Genomic DNA, 24,852 nt, shown 5'->3' with positions numbered 1-24,852 from the left:
TGACGCACTGGCCACCCCTGTCAGGCAATATTTTGTTGTGTAGATACCCCAGTGCGCTCCCCCCGCCCCCACAGCAGTTACCCTAATGCCCTGCTATTAGATTTGTTCTGACACAGACTCTGAATACAGGGAATTTTATGGAAGCGCTTATTGGGGTGGGGGATGGCGGGGGAAAAATACCATTAGTAACATTAGGATATTTGATCGTTTTTGGTGAAATCTGGCCCCTAAAAAATTAGCACTGCACCCCTGGTTACATTTGCAATAAGACGAATGAACTAACAGTACAAATATAGTAAATGAATAGAATGTAATTGTCATACAAAGATGTGACATAGAGTGGTGCTGTTAATAACACTGGTCAACAAAGATTTTGCTTCTTGAACACTTTTGGGTGTATTCAATGGATTTTGGGTACTGATCAAGAAAATCACTTTAAAACTTTCCTATCATGTTCCAGTTTTTTTTAGATATAATCTATTTTGTCATCTCCTGTCATTTTTTAAATCTACTAGAATATTGCCCACAAAGCAAGCTGTTTTGGTCAGTCCAAGAATGCCTGGCCATGCATTCAGAGCAAGTGATATGCAAATGTTGTCTTAGGCCTGGGCGTGCTTAATCAGGATACATGCAGACACGGTATAAGAGCAGCCCACATATACAGATTTGTGCACTACATTGATATACATTGAAAGCATGTGGATGCACATGCATCAAGCATACAATTCAAGCATTCAAAACCTTGATGTGCAACCTATCAATGAAAATTAATTTTCTGCATTCACACTTGGATCTTCCCTGCTGATCTTGGTGCAGTCAGTGATGAACATGGCGAAAATTTTCACCAGGACATTGCGACCTTGGAAAAGCGGTACTGGGGTAACTAGAATCCATCATTTGTCTGTTGTTGGACACTGACATGAGGGGCATCAGATGCTGAGTACAAATGAAAATCATTGACAAAACATTTTTAGGTCAGTTGAACTAATGTAATGTGTCTGCATCATTGTGCGATTAAACATGCTAAATTCAATAAATGTTAATTTAATGTTTCTCCAACCTAAAATGATCTTTGTGTTCAGCTTGAAGTTGCCTATTGTAATCCCCTTTTTTTCAGGATGAAAATCTTTCGGAAAAAACTTTGTTGTCCAGTGTAATGGATGATATCTGTATAGTTGGTAGAAATCACCTTGGCTTGGTGTAGAATCAGAATCAGTTTCGGTGGAGCTAAATGGCAAAAAAAACAGACATTCCGTATTTGATGGCATATAAGATCTACTTTTTTTTCCCAAAAATTGGGTCAGAAATTTCCCTTTAATCTTGTATGTGAAGTTGAAATTAAGGTGATAATGGTGAGTAATTCCGACTGTGATCACTGTCGCTGCATGGCTCACTAGTATCATAGCCATCTATAGTTGGGGGCTGGTGGCAGGCTGTCAGAGGAGGGGAGGTAGTGGGGCATTGGGATCATTGTGGGGGCTGGTGGTGACCTGTTGGGAGACTCTCCTGGTGACCTGCTGTCAGTCCCCACACTGTTCTCGCCGATCCACTCCCCCATGACAACCTGCCACCAATCCCCATATGATCCCACCACCCCACTCTCCCCCAACAGCCTGCCACTAGTCCCCACACTGATCCCATTGACCCGCTCCCCCTCCCCCAACAGCCTGTCACCAGTCTCCACACTGATCCCACTCCCCCACTTCCCCTCGACAGCCTGCCATTAGTCCCCACACGATCCCATCACCCCACTCCCCCCCGACAACCCGCCAGCAGTCTCCACACTGACCCCACCACCCCGCTCCTCTCTGACAGTCTGCCACCAGTCCCCACACTGATCCCACCACCCTGCTCTCCCCTGACAGCCTGCCACTGGTCCACACACTGATCTCAAAGTCCCACTTATACACTAAAAAAATTCTTAATATTTCCCTGCTGAGATGGGGGTGGGTCTCATATGCATCAAGTTCTGTCGACCCTGTTATTGTAGTTAAAACACAAAAGTGCTGGAGAAACTCAGCAGTGTCCACAGGAGGCAAAAATTTTTAAAAAATCAAAATTTCAGGCCTGAACCCTTTATCAAGATGTGAGTAAAAAGGCCAAGGGAGGAAGGGGTAAGGGGAGGAGCACAGGCCAACAGTCAAGCGGCATTGATAGGAGGGAAGGGGAGAGGAGCTGAGAATTAATGGGGGAGGGGGCTACCTCAGTGAATGCAGAGCTAGAGGGAAGGAGATGCAAGATTTTGGAAAGGGAAAGGGAGCAGAGGAGCGAGCTAACCAGAAACCGAAGAAGCTGATGTTAATGCCATCTGGTTGGAGCGTCCCTAGACGGAATATGAGGTTTTGTTTCTCCAATTTGTGGAGGGCCTCAGTTTCGCAGATATTAGACCATGGGCAGACGTGTCGGGGAAGGTAATGGGGCAGGGAGCTGAAATGAGCTGACACTGGGAGATCCCCACTATGGCAGCGGACAGAGGGTCAATGAAGCGATCTCCCAGCCTGTGTCCTGTCTCTCCGATGTCACAACGGGAGCCCCAGATGCAGTTGATGACCCCCTGCAGATTCACAAGTGAAGTGTTGCTTCACTTGGAAGGACTGCTTGCAGCCCTGAATGCTGATGAGGGAGGAGGTGTATAACATCTCATGAAGTCACAAGTGTAGTTACCAAGGAAGTCACAGAGGGACCTGTCGCTAGGAAGGCAGAGAGGGGAGGAGAGTGGAAGATCTGTCGAGTGGTGGGATCACATTTTAGGTGGCGGAAATTGCAGAGGATGTGGAGGGATCTCCCAGTGGCAACCCATTTCAGTTCCTCGCCCCATTCGCAACCCAACATGTCTACCCATGGTCTTGTGCACTGCCAAAGTGAGACCATCTGCAAATTGGATAAACAACCTCATTCTGTCTGGGCCCTCCTCCCCCCAAACCAATGTCAATTGACATCAATCTCCAATTTCTACTAGCACCTTCCCCCATGTCTCCACCTCCCTATCCCTCTGTCTCCTTTCCCCCAGTTCTCCATTCACAGTTACTCCCCTCCCGCAATCAGTTTTCAACTTCTCTCCCCTTCCTTCCTATCCATGCCCTTCCTAACAGCCCCTTGGCTGTTGGCCTGTGCTCCTCCCCTTGCCTCTTTGTCCCTCTTCCCCTGCCTTTTTGTTCAGGTGCCCATCTGCTCTTTGGTCATGCCTCGACGAAGGGCTCAGGCCCAAAACATTGGTTATATACCGTTATATATTCTGTGGATGGTGTGCGATCTGCAAACTCTTCTGATTATTAAAAGGTGTTGTTTAAAAGTCTCTGAATGGTTGTGATCAGAACATGTTATAAATGAGGAAGTAGAAATGTGGGTACAATAAACTGCAAATAGTTATACAACTCAAATTAGTTCTAAAAATGCTGAGAATGAATTCCTGGAATGCTTAAAAGTTCCTTTGAGAATCTCTGTACCCTGCTGATGAATTGCCATCATTTCAGACATCGGTCTACTTCCACCCTCTCTCATTCTTTCACATTAGTTAAAACAGAAAATTTGTGGGCAGCTAGTAGATACTTAATGCAGTAATTTCCTGTCTGAATAATATATTTATCACAACACTGATGAGGTGCAATTGCCTGTTCCAATACTAACTGGAACATTGCAAACAATTTAAGAAGAATTCTCGGACCAAGTCAGGGAACTGCGGACTGGTGAGCCTAGCATGAAGTGGATAATCGCAGTCTCTCTCCCAGAGTGGAACAAGAGCGCATAGGTTTAAATTAAGTAGGAAAAGGTTTAAAGGGTACCTGAGGGGCAGGTTTTAATGCGGAGGGAAGTGGGTGGTGGGTAAATGGAACAAACTGCCAGAGGAGGTGATATAGGTGGATACAATGCCACATTTCTAAGACACTTGGATAGGTGCATGGATAGGAAAGATTTAGAGGCCCAAAGCAGATAAATAGGACTAGCTCAGATAAGCACCTTGGTCAGCATGGACGAGTTGGACAGGAGGACCTGTTTCCAATCTGTATAATTCGATGAATCTCTGACTCTAATCTGCACTTCTAATTCAAGTACACCAAGTGTCACACAAGGTTTACATTTCTGGAAAATGGACTGCATCATGGTTTTTCATCACACAAAGTTGTGTCATCTGCATATGGGTCAAGAAGTAGGTGTTGAAAATAGTTATGTTTATTAATTTATCTATTTGTCCTAAATTACTCCGTATCTTGAATCTTTGGGTCACGATTTGTGAATTCTGTAAGGGCAAATTACCGTTTCCCAAATGGCTATATTGCGGGAGTCACTTGCACAGGGATCCAGCTGGGGAACAAGATCACTACCATCAAGAAGGAGGCACAGGAGTATCAAAATAAGGACTGCCGGGCTAGGAACTAGATTCTTCCAGCAGGCTGTGAAATTGCTGAACGGTATCCTGTAACCATGGAAATCGTCCCAGAATATTTTTATATGTTAATTTTAAGTAATATCTTTATGTATATATGCGATTGTTATGCACTGTATATTGTATGCATGAGTGTGTGCTCCATTGTCCAGATAAATGTTGTTTCATCGGGTTGTATACTGCATGTACAGTCAGAAGTGTTCTGAAATATTCCGTGACAGTATTTAGATACTTGTACTTCAAATCATAATTCCTGTTTTAAATTTAACTTACAGTATTTGGGCCAATCACTTCACAGCAGATTTAAAAAGATTTTCATAAGACGTAAACAGTTGAAATCAAATGGAGTTTGTGCATAATGTGAGTCCTGGATATTGCAAAATGCGGGAGAAAAATTATTCAAATGGATTTTAGTTGTGGTGCTCACTGTTGCATTGACGTATTAAATGTCAATTAAAATTGTCTGGTTTCTGGAACACTGATGTATCACTGAGGATTGCAGTTATATCAGCATCAGCTGCCCAAGAGGTAAGTAAAGACAGAATAGAAATTGGATCACACGCCACTTGTTTTTTGCAGTGGTCTGTGACGAAACCTTAACCACAAACATCAGCCAAGAAAGAGGATTGAATCTATTTAGGTGTGGTTAATGTTGTATGTGCAAGGCTAATGTCAATTTGGACCCCTCCTTAATAAAAAAAAACACTAAACTGGATGAAATGTTCCAGGAAAATACACTTTTAACCTTAAGTCGGACCTGAGGGTTCAGACCAATTTTGCAAATGTTGTGACAGTGCTCAGAGATGTCTGCAAATATGATTCACTCCCAAATAAAATCTGGTTGGAATGGAATATGAGCTGTTGTTCCTCCAATTTGCAGACCAGATGGCATTAACATTGACTTCTCCGGTTTCTGTTAGACTCCCCTGCCCCCACTCCCCATTGAAATTAAACTATATGGTACTAATGAACAATTAGTTATCTGTGCAATGCAATTCCTGTTTAACTCTAAACTTAAATGGTTACCTGTGTTTTGATTTCTGATTACTTCTTTAGTGTTGATGGGAATCCATTTTTATAGTTAATATTCTCTCTAGTGAAATGATAATGTAAAGTGAGTACAATGTATCTGTCCAATAATATTGTATGTTATAACTTCAAGATCAATGTGCTTATATTGTTAAATGCAATCATTCATGGCACAAATATTTTGAAATTATATCACTGAATCACAAAGTATATTGAAACAGCTGCTGCAAAAATGTTTCTTTCAGATCAATTATCCTGATTATAATGGAAAGTATATCATAAATCATTTTATTTATCCTGTTGCTGAGGAAGTTCATTGCTCTCTAAAGGAAAAGAAAAACATATTCATCTGTATTTAATGGTAACTATCATCCATGCAAATGCTTGTACTGTATTCTCAACCCTACTCGGGATTTTGTGTCCGGTGAAATATTGGTGGAAGCTGTGCAGGGCCGATGCAGGTTAAATTTGATGTGTGTTTTTGTGTCTTCCCTACTGATTTATGTTATACGAGGTCTGTTGTAAATGAGGAAGGTTGACGTGATTCAACAGCGCAACCCCCTCTGCCACTGAATGCTCGACTTCCTATCAGAAGATTACAGTCAGTACGAATTGGGAACAACACCTCCTCCTCACTGACTCTCAACATGGCGCAACTCGAGGATGTGTGCTTAGCCCACTGATCTACTCATTATACACCCATGACTAAGTGGCCAGGCACAATTCCAATGGTAGCTACAAATTTTCTGATGACATTGTCCGCAGAATCACAAATGGCAATGAGAAAGCGTGCAGGAGGGAGATCGATCAGCTTTTGAGTGATGTCACACCAACAAAGTTGCACTCAACGTTAGCAAAACCAAGGAGATGATTGTTGACTTCAGGAGGAAGTCAGGAGAACATGAACCAGTCCTCACGGAGGGGTCAGTAGTGGAGAGGGTCAAGTACTTCAAATTCTTGGGTGTCAACATCAGTGAGGTTCTGTCCTGGAGCCTCCATGCTGATGCAATCATGAAGAAGGCTGTACTTTATGAGGTGTTTGAGGAGATTTGGTATGCCAAAACAGGACAAGAAAAAATTCCAGAAGGAATTTCACAGGCACCAGACTTAACTCCTTTAAGGACATCTATAAGAGGCAGCTTCTATCCTTAAGAACCCACACCATCCAAGCCATGCTCTCTCTGCTCCGGTACTATCAGGAGAAAGGTACAGGAGCTAAAGACGAGCACTGAGCAACACAAGGACAGCTTCTTCCCCGCTGCCATCAGATTCCTGAATGAGTAATGAGCCACAGACACTGCCTTACTTTGACTTTCGGTGCACCAATTTTTAGTTATTTTTGTAAGGTGGTTTACATGAATGCTTGCAATGTGATGCTGCCACAGAATGACAAATTTCATGATTTGCTCTTGACAATAGATTCAGAATCTGGAATCATGAGTTAAAGGCAGCGTGAGGCTCTGCTTTTCCTACCGCTGACTTACCCATGATCTTCCTTCCATGGGGTTTCGTTGATTGCTTTGTATCGAACTTCATCTTGGAAGTATATGCACTGTATCATTACTGCAAGATACAATTAGTCCTGAAATTACTGTTGCCACAATGAATGCAGTGTCATTTCGGGAAAGAATAAAGTTCAGCTGCTGATCGTGATGGCATTCTCACAAGCATGTTCAAAGGAATTGGAATAAAGTCAAAATAAACCGATTGCTTGTGTTACTGAACAGTTTGATTTCTAAATCGGGACATTTTCAAAAAATTGGAAGAGTTGCATCAACATTTGAAAAGAATATCAGGAACAAAATATTTTATCTATAACGTAGATTTGCTTGATGCATAGCATTCTCTAACCTTGGTGACATTTCAGGTCCATAAGCTTGACAGGCTATTGTCTCATTCCTAGAAGGGATAATTAGTGATTTCCTGAGGAGGGTAAGGGTAATTAGTGTCACTTCTGGAAATGCAGGTCCAAGGAATATGGCTGAATTTTTATGAGCTATTAATTAGGATAGAGGATGAAAAGGCCTCAGTAACATTTATTCAAAATGATATGACATAATAGGGTAATTTACAAGATCGAGCCCTGTAGGTTTGCAAGGATTGGATTGTAAACTGATTGGAGGCAGTTGTGTGTGAAAGCTGCTTACATCTGCAGGTCAGCCTGACATGATCCACATTAATCGGTGCTGGACATTAAAATCATAGATGCACAAAAGACCAGAACTGGATCAGTGGAAAGACATACAAGGGCTGGAAGCCTGGGGTGGTGGGACCTACAAAGAAGTATGATGATCTCAAAATCAAAGTACTGTCCAAGAGGAACCAACGTAGGTCAGTGCTTGTAGAACAAGATTTGTACAGTTTATTGGAATCAAGGTGATGTAATGGTGACAATAGAAGTCGATATGATTCTGAGAGGCATAGATAAGGTGCCTTTTTTCCAGGGCAGGAGTGGCAAACACCAGAGGACATCTGTACAAAGTGAATGGAGAAAAGTTTAAGGGGCACATTAGGGGTATGCTTTTTACACAGAGAGTTGTGGGTGCCTGGAATGCCTTTCAGGGGTGTTAGTGGAGGCTGAAACATTAGGAGCTTTTAAGACAGGCACGTGGATAAAAGAAAAATAGGTTGCAAAGATTTAGTATTTTCTTGGTAGGAATATATAGGTCATCATAATATCGATGGCCAAGGGCCTGTACTGTGCTGTAACATTCTATATGTTCTATGCTCTCGTTCAGGCAGCATGATTTTGGATGGGCTTAAGTTTGAAGGGAATGGAAGTCAAGAGACCAGCCAGAGTCACAAAGGCATGAGTGGGGGTTTCAGCAACATGGTGGTCGAATGCAAATGTGATTAAAAATACTTCCATGTTAAGCTTGCAAATAGTCTGGTTTAGCTCCAGAGATTTACTTGGATCAGGCATGGTGGTCAAGAAGATGAATTTCTGGAATGGTGACAATTCAACCTTCCCACATTCAGTTGAAGGAAATCAGTGAGCATTCAGGTTTGAAACTGTGAGATGTCCAGAGTGGTGGTGAGGTTGAGAGGAGGGTTAATTTGTTTTGTCTTCAGGTAGTAGTAAATGAGAAGTAGGATGGTGACATATATAAAATCTTGGAGAACTCCACTGCGAGAGTGGGAAGAGACATGAGAGGTGATTATTAGGCAAGGATCTGATGAATAAAAATAAAACCATGTAGCGGCGGCTACACTGCTCCTGCAATAACACACACAACCAGACGGGTTGAACTCAGTGAGCAGACTAGTTTATTGCAGGCTGCTGGGATGCACTTATACTCCCAGCCTGGACCTGGCCGAGAACCGCACTGGAGGGCGCTGACGTCATCTGGGTGTCACGTGGTCCCCAAGCTGGAAGGAATGGAAACCACCGATGGCACCATTTTGGCCAGCTACCCTGCCGCGTGGCTTACAAGTGGGGCCAGTTCACCTACCTTGTGGTGAGCCGCCACACAGCCACCCCCAGAACCGGCGCCAATGTCTTTTTTTGCCAGGCGGCCTCGCTTCTTGGGCTGGGCAACAACCACAGGCTCGGTGGAGTGGGATCAAGGTGCACTGGCTTCAGCCTGTCTATGGTTAATAGCTCATGCCTGCCGCCCAAGTCCAATGTGAACGTTGAGCCGGAACGCTGTATAACCCTGTACAGCTCCTCGTACAGTCGCTGCAGAGGTGCCGCGGTCGGGCTCTGCCGAACGAAAACGATCTCCAAGTGTGCTGATTGTGGCCATCTGCAATTGCTCCGAGTGGGAGGTGTCGAGGTGAACGGCCTGGAAGGTACAGGCGTCCACCAGGTGCCTAGCTTGAATGTTCACCAGAAGCCCGTGTGCGAGGAGGAAGTCTGCACCCAGGATGGCAGTTGGGAGGGATGAGATGGTGAACCTCCACGCGAAATTCTGTTGGCTGATCTGGAAGTAGACTGTCTTGTCTCCATACGTCCGGATTGCCGTTGCGTTGGCCGCACAAAGGGGAGGTCCATGAGGTCGGTTCCTGGATTCGATGGCCGTGGCCAGGATGATGCTGATCTGGGCTCTAGTGTCAACGAGGAACCACTAGCCGCTGACTGAGTCCTGCAGGTAGAGAAGGCTGTGTCCTTGGCCAGCCGCCGCAGCCTGGTCGTTTCCCTGGAACGAGCAGAGCTGATGGCACTTCTGAGCTTTGGCTCCCCAGCACTGGTGGTAGAAGTAGAGGCTTGAAGCTGATGCTGTGGCCTTGGTTATGGTCTTGGGGGCCTCTGCAGGGGCCGGGTGCTCTACTGCAGCGCTAGGGCGGGCTTGGCATGGTCATGCCCATGCCTCATGACCTGCTGGACCACTGAGCCTTCCGAGAATTGTGTGAGCCATAGCTCTTGGGCCTTCCTCGGGTCAGTGAAGCTCTCCTGAACCAGCAGCGGGCGGATGTCCCCGGGCATATGTTCGAGGAAGATGTGCGCTCGAAAAGTGGGCAGTTGGTGTGCTCACGCATGAGCGCGAGCATCTCGTCCATCAGTTCCATCGGGGACCTGTCCCCCAGGGCGTCGAGGTGCAGCACCTGAGCAGCACGCTGGTGTCTGGATAGTCCGAGGGACCCAGTAAGCACTCGCTTGATGGTCTCGTACTTGTCCTCGGCGGTTGGGTGCTGAACAAGATGCAGCACGCGTCTGGCAGTGGCCTGGTCCAGGGCAGCGACCACATGGTAGAATTTGGTATGTGTCGGATGAAATCTGGCAGAGGTGAAACTGAGCCTCCGTGTGGACGAACCAGGTCTCTGACTCCTGAACCCAGAATTCAGGCAGTTTCATGGCTATAGCGCTGATCCCAGGCTCGCTCATGATGGGTTCAAAGACGTTTGAACCAGTCGGGGTCACCAATTGTAGCGGCAGCTACACTGCTCCTGCAATAACACATACAACCAGACGGGTTGAGCTCAGTGAACAGACTAGTTTATTGCAGGCTGCTGGGCTGCATTTATACTCCCAGCCCGGACCTGAGAACCGCGCTGGAGGGCGCTGACATCATCTGGGCATCACGTGGTCCCCAAGTGCGGGTTTCTGAGCCCTGAGCTGGAAGGAAGGGAAGCCCTCGACGGCGCCATTTCGGCCGGCTGCTCCGCCGCATGGCTTACAAGCGGGGCCGGTTCGCCTGCCTTGTGGTGAGCTGCCACAACCACGTAAGAGTGGTCTTCCCAGATGAATCAGCCCTATTCACACTGGCTAACCTATAAATTGGCCGTTCAATAAAATGGTTAAATAAGCCGTTTTGGCTGTTCACACTGGACCAATTCACTGAGTCCTTTCACACTCACCATCAGGGAGAGAGGCAGCTATCCTCCACCGGTGACGTATGAGTGACACATCGAGTGATGGCAGACCTGCCCTCCAAGAATTCTGCGTGGCAGAGAAACCCCTCCATGAGTGCTCTGAGCATACAGCCCTTTCTCTGCTGCATGGAATTCTGGGAGGGCAGGTCTGCCATCGCACTCTCTCTCTCTCTCTCTCTCTCTCTCTCTGCGACTTTCCGATGGTCTTTATAAATTGTGCACCTACATGTTTTATTGCCGCTACCACTTTTCCACGGTCCTTTATAAAGATTTATATAGGTCAGCGCAACAACAGGGGCTGAAAGGCTCATATTGTGCTGTACATAATGCTTAGTTATGTTATAATTTTGTTTAAATACACAATTTATACCTTTTTAATCTTTTGTTTCTTTCAAGGTCCTGCACTCATGCAAAAATGTCAAGGTCCTGCATTCATGCAAAAATATCATCTATGTGTCACTACTTTGTCCCTGGACAGTCCATGTCCCTTTCACACTGAGCTAATTGGCACGCAGGCATCAGATGTCCCCAGGGTTGATGCACCCTACCTGGGCAGTCCATCTCCGGGGAGATTTAGTGCCTGCATGCCAATTCGTGACTGTTCACACAGGCCCTTTAACTGGTATATTGCCTGTTAATTACTAGGATAAGGTGCCAGTGTGAAAGGGGCTGAAGTTTGAGTGTTAAAGATTGTCAGCCAAGCAGGAGTGATGAACAATGAGAGTTTTTCACAATCCTGGCCAGTCAGAATGTTGTTTGTAACTTTGAAAGGATTGTTTTTGGCAAATTCAAAAGTGGACTCAACCAGCAGAAGATGGGCATGAACTTAAGCGGCAGCAAAGGTTCCGAGGACTGGATAGGAAATGAAAGTTGGAGATTGGGCTGAAATTTACATGGATGAAGAAGTCAATGATGGACTTTTGACAAAATTGTGAAAGTGAGGCGAGCTTGACGGCGAGAACATTAGCTGATGCTGAGCTTTGGGTCGTTAAGTCATCAGTAGTTTGGATAGAGTAGAATTAAATAGATAGGGGATAGACTTTAGTGAACATGTAATTGGAGAAAGCAAAGCAAGGGAGAGGACAGAATGTTGAGAAATGTATAATTTAAATACTAGGGAGTGTCTGACCAGCAAGAATAGTAAGAAAGAGCAAAGGTTGGATTCTTGTTTTCGATGTGATCAGACGGCCAATACTTTTTTGCATACTGTTTGGCTTTGTGATCGATTGCAACAGTTTTGGAAAGGTATTCAATCTGTTTTTAACAGTTTATATAATATCCATCTTGTATTAGATCCCGATATATTTTTATTAGGGAACATGCAATCATTAATCGATTTAGGTTTAGAGGATTATCAGATTTCATTTATTTATTTAGCTTTAGTTGTGGCTAAGAAATGTATAGCACTTACTTGGAAATATAGAAATATACTAACTTTAGATAAGTGGTATTTGGAAATGAAATTTTGTTTGACTATGGAAAGGATATCTTTTTCAATTCAGGATAAGATGTCTTTTTATAAGTTAAAGTGGACTCCGTTTGCTAATTATATGCATTTAAGTTTGATTTAAATATATGTTTAAGTGTGATATTTTAGTGTTGACAATTTTTATTTTGTTGTTGTTAGAATTTTTTTTAGGTTAAGCTTTATCTTTTTTTTGTAAGTGGGTATTTTTTTTTCATATATAATATTGTCAATTTTATTAACTCTTCACTCTTTATTTTGGGGGGAGGGTTGGAATAATTTTAAGTTAGACTATTAATATTGTGTTACAATTAACGGGGGGGGATTATTTTGTGTAGTTTTCTGATGTAATATTGTAATCATACCTTTTTAAATTATTTTTCTATTTTTCTTTAAATGTAATTCTTTATTGTATTCATGTTATAAAAATTTTAAATAAAGTCTTTAAAAAAAAAAGAAAAAGAAAAAGCAAAGGCAACTGAACAGATCGTCTTAATTGCAATGTCCAAAAATAAAACACGAGGCTCCTGCATTTTTTGTTATGAGGTTGAAAGTGAGAACGTGGTGAAAATGAGAAGCCATGGATATCTTCATCATCCTTGAGCTACAATCAGTTTTAGTAAAGGGTGAGAAACACCCATTAAGGATGAATGTATTTTTATCTTGAGTAATTGATGCTCTAGCGGTTTTGTGCTAATAACATTCAAACCTCGGTCTCAAAGAGTATGGTTTTATGGGGACAAGGAGATCAAAGGAAAATGTGAGGATGACTGAGCAAATGAGCAGATGCAGAGATTCTGTCATAATAAGGCACATAGGGTATACCAGGGGAATTCTGGAAGGTTTTGGGGAAGTGCTTTTACAGGGTACAGAAAAACTGACGCCCGTGGGAGGGAAGGAGAAATAGATGAAATGAAGAAAATGAGTAGTGGTTGCATGTTGGCAGGACTGATTAGACTGCAGGATCCAGGTCTAGGAGTCCCAGGCAATCAAGTGCCTTCATTGGAAAATGCAACTTTAGCCAAGATGCAGCTGAAGGGGGAGGGAATATGAGACCAGAGGCATTTGTTAGGCATGTGGCCATAAACCTCCTGAGATTTATGTACATCCTGAGATCCTGTGTCATCCACTACATCGTGGTGAAGGAGAACAACCAGAGAAACGTCAATTGAAAATAATGAGGTGAAAGTGGGCCCCTGTCCCTCACGCAGAGGCCTCCCCTGCTGGCATATATGTGAGGGGCGCCATTGTGATTCAGTAAAAGCACAGTGTTGGAAAACGTTCAGAAATCGTGCTTTCAGAAATGTATGCAGCTTCATTTGAACAGTTTTAATCTTTGAAATCCGTACTTTTATTCAAATTTTTTTGTTGGTTAGTCAAACACACACACACACACACACACACACACACACACACACACACACACACACACACACACACACACACACACACACACACAATAAAGCTTCAAAAAGTGAAGATTATGAATGCTTTTCTTCCGGTTTACAGCTCCTGTCGATCATTTCAATGAGAGAGAGAGTGAGTGTGAGTGTGAGAAAGAGAGAGAGAGAGAGAAGAAATGGAAGAGTTGACCATGTAGATCACAACATAGATTTGTCAGATAATGCTTCTGACACTGAAGGCATTTAACATGAATACAATGCAGCAAACTACAAACAGAGGGAAAACAGACGAACTGAGACCAAATTATGCAGGTGAAATAAACTCAATTGATGCAGTGATTGTGGATTGTGTAGTAACATTGAAGACAGTTACAGGAGTTTTCGCATTGATGTTGCCTGTCAGAGCAAAAATGTAAGAAAATTCAGATGATTGGAAGGAAGATGCACCCATTAAGATCTGCTTCTTGTTAACTGCACAATGGTAATTATGTAAAAATGACACATTGACTCACCAACCTTTGCTTTTCCAGCTAATTCTTTCCACCAAAGCACATAAACTGATTGAATGAATTAATGATTAGAAACACTCCGAGGCTGATTGGAACTTGAATGTAGCTTAGAACATGAGAACTACATGCTGGCATGGATACAGTTTGCAAAAGCAATGGGTACAATGGATAACTATTGAAGTTGGCAATTTCAATCACAATAACACCATTGGAGATGAAGCAATTATCAAGTTCCTGAGTGAATGTGATCTCGCTTCCTGCAGGCACAGTCAGCAGCTTGGAACATCACATAATAGAAACATTTTCAGGATTTTGGAATTGGTTTTTAAATTTGATCTATTTTTAGATGATTATTTGGCTAAAATTGGACAGAAGGACAAAGTCAATCCTTCCCATCTGTCAGTAACTACTTGTGAAGTATTCATTACTTTGATGGAGTGTAAAATTAAAATCGTATGTGTAACATGACTATAAAAAGCCAAATATTTTAAATTGATCATGCTTTCATTGGCTGAGCTATAATATGTCAATCAGCCAATTTTTGGATTCAGAATTGTTGTTTGTTCAAAGTGGGAATCTGTAGAATGATTAAGAGAGTGCAGAGATACCAGAAACTGGAGCAAAAACAATGCTGGAAGAACAAGGATCAGAAAGTATCTTAGAATCAGAATTTATGCTTTTCGTTATGTGCTCGTCATTGTCTATTACAATTCAAAGTGGTACATAAAGCACATTTGTCTAAATTGTCTTGCTTTTATTCTGATTCGACTCCTTGGTGTGACAGGTGTAAGAACGGAGAAGCATCATTAATTCATTTGTTCTGGACTTGTCCTCATCGAGAAAAATACTGGAGAGAGGTTTTCCACACTTTATCAAAAAAATTTAATATAGATTTAATACTGAACCCTTCGGTGTCCCTCTTCGGTACAATGGGGGTGGGGGGGGGGAATGATTCTTCTTTGTCTCTGGTGCCATTTCTTTTACCTCTCTTTTGGCGAGGCACGTGATTTTATTGAAATGGAAGGATGCTGCCCCGCCTACTCATGATCAGGGGTTGCGTGACATCATGTCTTGTTTGAACATGGAAACGATCGTTATTCAATTAATGATTCAGATACAAGATTCCAGAAGTTATGCGGGTCAGATATGACTCACTATCTTACTTGATAATTTTACTCCAATGCAATTAAATTGTCTGACTTGTATCTTTTCCACATTCTTTATATAATTTTTATTTAACTTTCATTTTTCTTTTTAATGCTAATCATATACAGCATCTGACAACATGGTTCGGTAAAAGGGGTTCGAGTTTTCTCCTTTATTTTCTTTCCTTTGTATTATTATAGCTTTATTCTGGAAAAAAAGGTATATTTTATTTAGAATATGAATTATGGATATGATTTACAATTCATATAAGTGTTATATTGAATGCCTTATTTAGTTTATGTAACTGTCCATATCATCTTATTGAATTGTACCACTTTTTATTGTATGTTCTTTATTAAAATCAATAAAAATATTTTAAAAAGAACCAGAATTTATTGCCACGAACATGTCACAAAATTTATTGTTTTATGGCAGCATCAACAGTGCAAATATTTAGATGAACCACATTAGAAAATAAAAATAGTGCAAGAAAAAGACTAAGTCAGGTAGTGTCTATGGTTCAGTGTTCATTCAGAAATCTAATGACAGAGAGGAAGAAGCTTCTGAGTGCTCATCTTCAGACTCACGTACCCTTCTGTTGATGGTGCCAGAGTGAAGAGGCCATGGCCTGGGTGGTGGGGGTCCTTGAGGATAGAGGCTGTTTTCTTCAGACACCGCCTCGTAGATGTCCTTGATGGAGTCTGGCGCCTGTGATGTTGCAGGCTGAGTTAACAACCCTCTGAGGTGTTTTCTTGTCCTGAGCAGACAGTGATGCAACCAGCCAGAATGGTCTCCACGGTACACCTGTAAAAGTTTTCAGGAGTCTTTGGTGACCCACCGAATCTCTTCAAATTCAAAGGCAAGTTTTACTGACTTTATGCTTGCAGTAGCAAACCCTTTTTGAACATTTCTCATTGCCATGGATAATTAAATAACAATGGTACAAAGGTTTGTAGACACACCTACCAGTTGTCCATTCTGTAAATATAGTGAGTACAACAGCTCTTCAAATTTAAATTTTATTTCCAGATGGACAGTTGCTTCAGGCTTTCTGTTCAACATCCACCTTCCACAGGTTTTCCAAAATGGTGCAGCCAATTGCCCCTTTTCCACTGGCACCCCAGTTAATTGGGCCGTGCAGTGCCCCGGGATAGGAAGCCCTTTGTGCCGTTTCCACTGGGCCACCCTCAACTGGGACACTAATTGCTTTTCCACTGAACACAACTCATCCCTGGGGATTGGAGTGTTCTACTTTCGACTGGAAATGGGTGACTTTCTGCTGTCCCCTTTATCAGCACGCTGGCCTCAGCAAACGACGAGATATGAGTAGGGGTAGAGGCAGTTAATTCCCGGCGTGAAATTTGACGCTGGGCATTCGGGCAGTGTTCCTTTTCTACTGGACCCTGTCCCAGTAAATTCCCAGTTAGTTCCTGGGTCAGGGTGCCAGTGGAAAAGAGGCTAATGATTCTTGACACGCATAAATCAGTTGGACACAAGAGGGAGCAGTCGTGAAAATTCCATGAAAGCCATGGATCAAAATTGCAATTCAGGAAGCCTGAGAAGATTACATCAAACCAGGTACTTGACACCAAATGGAAGCTGAGCAATATGCGACAAATGGAAAATCCTTGCATGGAGTCATTGGAGATGGCTTTCTTCAATGAAAACTATTGGAAATCTAAAATAAAAGAAATACAAATTGCTGTAAATACTCAACAACCTGCAGTAAAATAAACCCAATGCTGGAGAAACTCAGCAGGTCAAACAGCATATTTTATATAGCAAAAACAATGATACATAACCAAAGTTTCGGGCCTGAGTATGGGTACGCTCGCTGCATCTGTGGGAAAAGAAAATATCATTTGCCACTCATGGAAGTTAACTATATTTGTTCTGATCTTCCTTTTTCCTGAAACAATGTTTCCCCTCTACCATTGTTAACAAAGCCTTGATTGCTTCTTATGCATTTCCCATTCCTCTGCTCTTTCTCCCAACCCCCCCCCCCCCACTCTGAGACAGAAGAAGGATAGGGTCCCTCACTTTCCACCTTGCCATCCTCCACATTCAACATCTCATTCTCTGCAACTTCCACCATCTTCAACGAGGTTCCACCGCCAGACACACCTTGACCTCTCATCCCCCTTTCAGCAATTTTTAGGGATTGTACCCTTTGTGAATTCCTGGGGTACTTTTCCATTCCATCACCCTTCTTGCAGCACTTTCCCTCGCAACTCAGGCCAAATAGCGTGACCTTTCATCTCTTCCTTGCCGTCTATCCATGGATCCAAGCAGGAGGTGAAGCAGCAAAACAATTGTCCAAGCTTTCTCCATTTGGTGCTTTCATTTTGCAATGTGTCTGTTTTGGAGAAAATATCTGTAGATTGAGTTACCACATTGGGGAGGATCTTCATTCTATTGGCAAAGGTGACCCTGTGCTTCCCTGTTTTCTGCCATTCTAATTCCTACCCCACTCCCACTGACCTCCTTTACTCCTATATGATCTCCTATACTGTTACAATGAAGCCCAGTGCAAGCATTTCATCTCCTGTAGCTGCAAGTTGCAACCTTCTGGACTTTGTATTAAAATTACAACTTTGGGAAACTTGATTTCTTTGTCTTTCAGTCATCTATCTGTTAAATTGACTGAACCTGTTGGCTATTTTCCTTTTTACCCCTTCTGGGAGGATTCCCAGCCTTACTTGATGCCTTACTGCTCCATATTTCTCAACTCCTTTTGTTCTCCATGTTCTTATTCTTTAACTGCTCCCATTCACCCGTTGACCACATAATCCTGGTTACACTTACCCCTTGATCGCCCTGGATTTACCCAATCAGAAACACACACCCCCTACACCCTTTCTGCAATTTAATTTAACTTTTTCTCCTTCTCAGTTGTGTCGAAAAGTCTTCAACCTGATAGGTTAACTCAATTCCAATAGGAGGAGTCTGATCATCCCGAGTATTTCCAGCATTTTCTGGTTTTAGTCTGCATTCATCAGTGATTTTAAATTACTAGTGTGTGGAATTCAGTTCCAATAACTGCTAGAGGTTCGCAACCTTTTTCTTTCCACTCACATACCACTTTAAGTAATCCCTATGCCATCGGTGCTCTGCGATCAGTAAAGGATTGCTTAAGGTGGGATGTGAGAGGGAAGGGAAGGCTGAGAAACACTGCTCTAGACTCAATTGTTACTGAAATATTTTGCTTGAGAAAAATTGTCATTGGCCCATTTCCTTTGGAGTTATGAAACCGTGCACATAATGAGTCAATTAGGGACGATTCAAACAGTGGTTTTCAACTTTTTCTTTCCACCCTCACACCACCTTAAGCAACCCCTTAGTAATCAAAGAGCACCGATGGCATAGGGAATACTTAAAGTGGTATGTGAGTGGAAAGAAAAAGGCTGAGAACCTCTGGCAGTTATTGCAACTGCTTGAATCATTAATGGTTTCCCTTCAAGATCAGTTTTGAATTTTAAAATATTGTGGGGAAAAAAACACATTAAAAGCTATTTCACAAAAGCATCAAAATGATCTAACTTGTATACAAAATTCATGAAGTGCTTTAAGGAAACCAAAAGATATGCTGTAAAACTATCTATGTTGTGATTAATTTCTCGTCATCACCAATTAGATATCTATAAGATGCCGAACAATTACATTGGAGTATTGACCCCTGCATCACTACAGCACTCCCCACTCGTATGCCTTTGGGGTGGCCCCTGCCTTTGGGGCAGGAACCCACTTTCACCTCATTTGACTTTTGATGATGTTCTGGTTTGCTCTCCTCCACCCTGCTGTAGTGGATGGCCCAGGATCAAATGGACAAGAGTAATGTTAGGCAGTGAGCCATAAGAACATCTTATGCTGATGTAGACCATATGGCCTCACATGTTTGATGTGCCAAGCAATAAAACTACGGCTGCTCTTTTACCTCAGTGACACACACCTGCACTAACCCCTATCCCTTGATTCCATTAATATCCAATACCCATCAATCTCTGTTTTGACTAGACTTGGTGATGAAGCTTTGGCAATCTTTGTGTTGATGATACCCCATGGCTAAGCCTGTGCAGTTTTTTTTTCGGGTAGAGAATTTCAAGATTTACTGTTCTCTGGTGAAGAAGTCTCTCATCTCTGTTGTAAATGGCTAACCTCTTATTTTGCACTGACTGACACCTCAACCAGATGAAACATCATCCCTGCGTCTACTCTGTCAAGCCCTGTAAAGATGTAATACATATTTCTAGCATTTAAAAAAAAAATTCTGGAAATCACCTCCTGAGGAGGAGCAGCTACTGTTTAAAAAAAAAGGCAAGGAATATGATTCAGCGAGATCACTTCCCATTCACCCAAGATTAAGAAGATATAGGCTCAGTCTTCTTAATCCCTCCTCATATGTTAAACCTGCCATCTCAGGATTTAATCTGGTGCATCTTTGTTACCGTCCCTCTGTTCCAAGTATATGTTGGTTAGGGAGGTTTAATCTGTATACAGCATTCCAGATGGTGTCTCTGAGCTCTGTATAATTGAAGCAAGACATCATGACTGTTGAACTCAAATCCTTCTGCAATGAAGACGAACATATCATTTGCATTGAAACCAGTGGTTTGCTGTTCCAGCATATAATTTTCCAGTCATTTGTGTACGTGGACACTTCGGTCCCTTTGGACATCAGCACCATTTCAAAAGTACTCTACTTAATCCATTAAAATGGATGACTTTATACATTTTTTTCATTTTCTGTTCTGTTTGCCATATTTGTATCCATTCACTCAACCTGCCAGCATACCCATAAGCCTCTCTGGATCCAATCAAATTAGTTCATCCGCAAACCTGCTGAATTTGTGGCCAAATAAGTTGGAATGGAACTTTCTTGACAAATTCATATAACCTCATGCAAGTGAGACTTCAGATCTAATTCCGATGGAGTTCTTGACAGGGTGGATGTGGGAAGGATACTAACTTTTGTGGAAGAATCAAACTGGTGATCAAAGCTTAATAATAAAAAGTCACCACTTAAGACTCTAAAGTGCTCCCAGTTTGTTTTCGCTTGAGTGGGACTGTCACTTTAAGAGAACAAATCAAGTGGCAAGCTTTGGAGACTGACTGTGGGCTGACAGGCTGGGGACAATGTGTACTCAAATTTGCTACTTCTGAAGAGAGAGGAAGGCCCCAGAGACCCTGTGACCATCATATTAAAGAAACAGTACACTGTTTGATCAGGGGCCATTTTAAGGAAGCAACACTTGGAGAAGCATCTCTTTGAAGGGACACTGTGCTGAAGTGGCCTCAGGTGGTATTTGTATGATTTCTCCATGTTATAGGGGAATGAGCATGCCACACTGTGACTAAAAGGGAAGGGCACTTCGAATGGCTGACCCATGAAAGGGTTCTGGAAGCATGGTGTCCAAAGAGAAGGGAAGTTTCGATTGCCATTCATCTGAAAAGGACATTTCTTTGGAAGCATCTTGACAAGGATTTCATGAGTTTATAAACCGTCTATCACCCCAGTCTCATCCATCTACTTTGTGAACTTCTTTACATCCATTTAAAGCCTGCGTTTCAACATTGGATATTCTGAGACTGGATTTTGACTGACGTTCCACAATTGGACCTGAACTGTAATGGTTTGGGATAGTTTACACACACACACACACACACACACACACACACACACACACACACACACACACACACACACACACACACACACACACACACACACACTAGTTGCGCATAGTTGGAGGTTAAGTTTAGATAACTTAGAAAAGTGTTCTGTATTTGGAGATTAATACATTAAAATACTATTTTAAATATAACACTGCCTTGGCTATTTTTTATTCCTGCTGTCTGAGTACGTAACAAGATGGATTCATTTTTCTCTTGACTTCTGTGGCTACTTGTAACTCCTTTGAAGGGAAGTGAAAACTGAGACTTTGAGGAATTTTAACAGAGGTACAGTATATTTTTGATAAGCAAGGGTGTGAAACGTTATCGTTTCACAAAAAAAAACACAGAACTGATGCTACTAACAGATAAACTGTGGATCAGGCTTGAGGCTGACCCATCTCTTCCTGCTTCTTGCATTTCAGCAATTTTCTTAAGGCAGTTGTTTTTTTTTGCTTGCGTGTGACATTTTGGTTAACTTCAAGATGATTAATTAAGCTTTATGTAATAATGCACCATTTAAAACATTTGATGGGTTTCAACATTCATACATCACATTTATTGGGGTGAGACTGGAGTTAGGGGCCTCCAAGAACCCAAATCTGTTTTCCTGTATTGGTGGTGATTACAAATGGAGTAGAAAACCAGTGAAAGACGGCAACATCTAAGGTTGGCCAACTTTATGAAAGAGTAGATATATCAGGAGAGATTCAATAAGGAAAGATTAGTCAATAAGTGAAAATTAAGAAAATTAAAATCCTTGAGAAACTGATCATGGAGAAGCTGAGGAGCAACAGAAAAAGTCTCACTGGGAAACGTGTCAAAGAATGGAAAAAATATTGACAGTATATTAAACAAGAGTGTGATGAACAAATCTGGATTATACTCAAGAGATGAGAAGCTGCAAAGGAGTTGGGGAAATAAAAACAAGGAATAGTTTGGAGATGAATATTTGAGAAATGCAAGTTATGGAAATTTATTCTGATGGATAATTTTCATTCAAGACCTCATTATTTTTCAACCATGTCTCCAAGCCAAGGTATTCATCACAAAAAGCACATGAATGGAAAGGCTTTTGTCGACAATGTACATTGTGGAGATAGCCATTTTAAAGAGCGTAGTATTAAGTTGTGAAAAATGCTGGCTATATTAGATCAGGGCTGGTATACAGGGAGGTTTTCTTTGGCTTGGCTTCGTGGACGAAGATTTATGGAGGGGGTAAAAAGTCCACGTCAGCTGCAGGCTCGTTTGTGGCTGACAAGTTCGATGCGGGACAGGCAGACACGATTGCAGCGGTTGCAAGGGAAAATTGGTTGGTTGGGGTTGGGTGTTGGGTTTTTCCTCCTTTGCCTTTTGTCAGTGAGGTGGGCTCTGCGGTCTTCTTCAAAGGAGGTTGCTGCCCGCCAAACTGTGAGGCGCCAAGATGCACGGTTTGAGGTGTTATCAGCCCACTGGCGGTGGTCAATGTGGCAGGCACCAAGAGATTTCTTTAGGCAGTCCTTGTACCTTTTCTTTGGTGCACCTCTGTCACGGTGGCCAGTGGAGAGCTCGCCATATAACACGATCTTGGGAAGGCGATGGTCCTCCATTCTGGAGACGTGACCCATCCGGCCTGGAAGTCAGCCTGAAGAAAACTGAGGTCCTCCATCAGCCAGCTCCCCACCATGACTACCAGCCCCCCCACATCTCCATCGGGCACACAAAACTCAAAACGGTCAACCAGTTTACCTATCTCGGCTGCACCATTTCACAGGGAGGTAAACAATGGGCTAAGGCACTTAGGAGTGGCATTTGCTAACAGTCCATGGCAAGTGGGCACAGTGGGACTTTTTGCGAACGCCAAGAGATCGAAAGATAAGATGCGGGATCGTCTAAGCTTGGGACAAGGACAGGATGTAGGAAAATGTGAAGTAACTGAAGGAAAGATTAGAGAAAGGGAAGCAAAGTGATAGAATTAAGGAGCTCAGCCATTGAGCAGCAGCTAAAGTACATTTGCAGAGAGACACAGGGAATATTAAATTAATTGTGCATGTTAATTAATTTAAATTAATATAAAACATGAATTTAAATGGTGATTTTTATAGCTTTGGAGAAAATCCAAGAAACTGAAATTTGATTACAAAATTAAAGAATTTCATCCTGTGGTAAATTCATGTTACTTATTTGGCTTCAGTTAATCATTTTCATCCATTCCTGGAAACTGACAAAGAAACTGCCTCCAACCAGAGATGTGATTTATTTCTTCTGAAGCGTTCCATTCTTATCTGCTCCTGTACTAAATTGCTAGATACTATTACTTAACCACGTTTAGTTAAATCTACTGATCTTGGGTTTAAAGTAATAGCTCTCAATTCAAAAGAATTTTTTTAATCTTTCAGGTTGTTCTTTGATATAATGGCGGATAAATTGGATATCACTTGAAAATACAGCAGGCGCAAGGCTCCAGATGCGCAATTAACCAATGCGTATTGATTTAAAAAAAACCCAGCAGACAAACTGTGCAAAGTCTGCCAATTTAAATAGTTGCAGTGCGATGCCAAACTAGATGCTGAAAAGCAGCCTGTCATACATCATAAACAGTTAGCATCAGATAAAGGCAAAGTGCATTGTAGCCCCAGTTGTAGTTAGCCATTATGACTTGATCATAGCAAAACATTGAATGGTACCGGTGGACTGAAGGGTAGCAAATGATGTCCCTTTCTTTAAAAAAACGTAGCGGGGAAAGTCCAGGTAATTATAGACCGGTGAGCTTTACGTCAGTGGTGGGTAAGCTGTTGGAAAGGATTTTTAGAGAATCATGGTCTGATCAGGGACAGTCAGCATGGCTCTGTGAAGGGCAGATCATGTTTCACAAGGCTGAGAGAAGTGACCAGACATATTGATGAGGATCCCAAGAAGAGGGATCTGGGGGTCCACGTCCACAGTTCCCTGAAAGTTGCCTCACAGGCCAACAGGGTAGTTAAGAAAGCTTATGGGGTGTTAGCTTTCATAAATTGAGGGATTGAATGAGAGATGATAGAGGAATACAAGATATTAAGAGGAAAAGATAGAGTGGACAGCCAGCACCTCCTTCCCAGGGCACCACTGCTGAATACAAGAGAGCATGGGTTTAATTTAATGAGAGGGAAGTTCAAGGGAGATTTTAGAGGAAAGTTTTTTCATCCAGAGAGTGGTTGGTGCATGGAATGCACTACCTGGAACAGTGGTGGAGGCAGGTACATTGGTGAATTTCAAGCATATGGATGAATTTAAAGTGGAGGGTCTAACATTGTGGGCTGAAAGGCCTGTATTGTGCTGTAATGTTTTATGGAAACGAGTGCACGCTTTTCCCTCTGCACCAGAACATTAGTGGATGGAAAAGAAAAAAGAAATTCATAACCACAGGGAATCAGGAGTCCCTCAGACCAAATGAGCAAAGGTGATGGTTGTAGATGGTGTTAGAGAGCAGCGAGTACGAAAGAGCAATTCCCTCACACACATGGTGACAAGATCAGTGAATGTCACATCCTATCAACTTCACAAAAGAATCAGACTTTGGTGTCACTGTACCACATTCTTTCATTCACTTCTCAATGTCAGTCAAAGAATATACCTAAGTTTCTTGTGTTTTACTTCATCTTAGACTGATGCAAGCTTCACATCGACATTTCATACTTGTGCACACTGCTAGCTATTCAGTTACATTATGGAAATCTGCTTATTGAAGTCCTTTTGATCCACAGATTTAGGTCAGTATTGAAGCTTTGTCGAGAATAGACACAAGTCATTGGACCCCAATGTTTCAAGATTTTAAACAAGTGACAAATATTCCATGAGATCCTGGCCCTTCTAGATTGTTGTCTTCCACCATTCCTATATTTCTTTTGGCGAGACCAGTGCCCAAGTTTTAAGACGACAACTCATAAGAAATCCAACCTGACATGTTGCATGCCA

The 24,852-nt window shown here is 42.4% G+C and overlaps 1 protein-coding gene across 3 annotated transcripts in view; it reads left to right on the top strand.

Moving 5' to 3' along the window:
- Window positions 1-13,944, top strand: part of cfap52 (cilia and flagella associated protein 52) — a 74,745-nt gene extending 60,801 nt beyond the window's left edge. The window contains exon 15 of one of the 3 annotated variants that reach the window (XM_069929606.1): window positions 13,701-13,944. In XM_069929606.1, the coding sequence (XP_069785707.1) occupies window positions 13,701-13,783 (83 nt within the window). In that variant the 3' untranslated portion in view covers window positions 13,784-13,944. Of the gene's footprint in view, window positions 1-6,832; window positions 6,874-13,700 lie in introns of those variants that run through there. The other 2 variants (XM_069929608.1, XM_069929609.1) reach the window with 2 other exon arrangements.
- Window positions 13,945-24,852: the final 10,908 nt, after the last annotated feature.

Source organism: Narcine bancroftii, chromosome 3 (genome assembly GCF_036971445.1).
Source record: "Narcine bancroftii isolate sNarBan1 chromosome 3, sNarBan1.hap1, whole genome shotgun sequence".
NCBI classification, from domain to species: domain Eukaryota; kingdom Metazoa; phylum Chordata; class Chondrichthyes; order Torpediniformes; family Narcinidae; genus Narcine; species Narcine bancroftii.
This window is presented reverse-complemented; position numbering and strand designations above follow the sequence as displayed.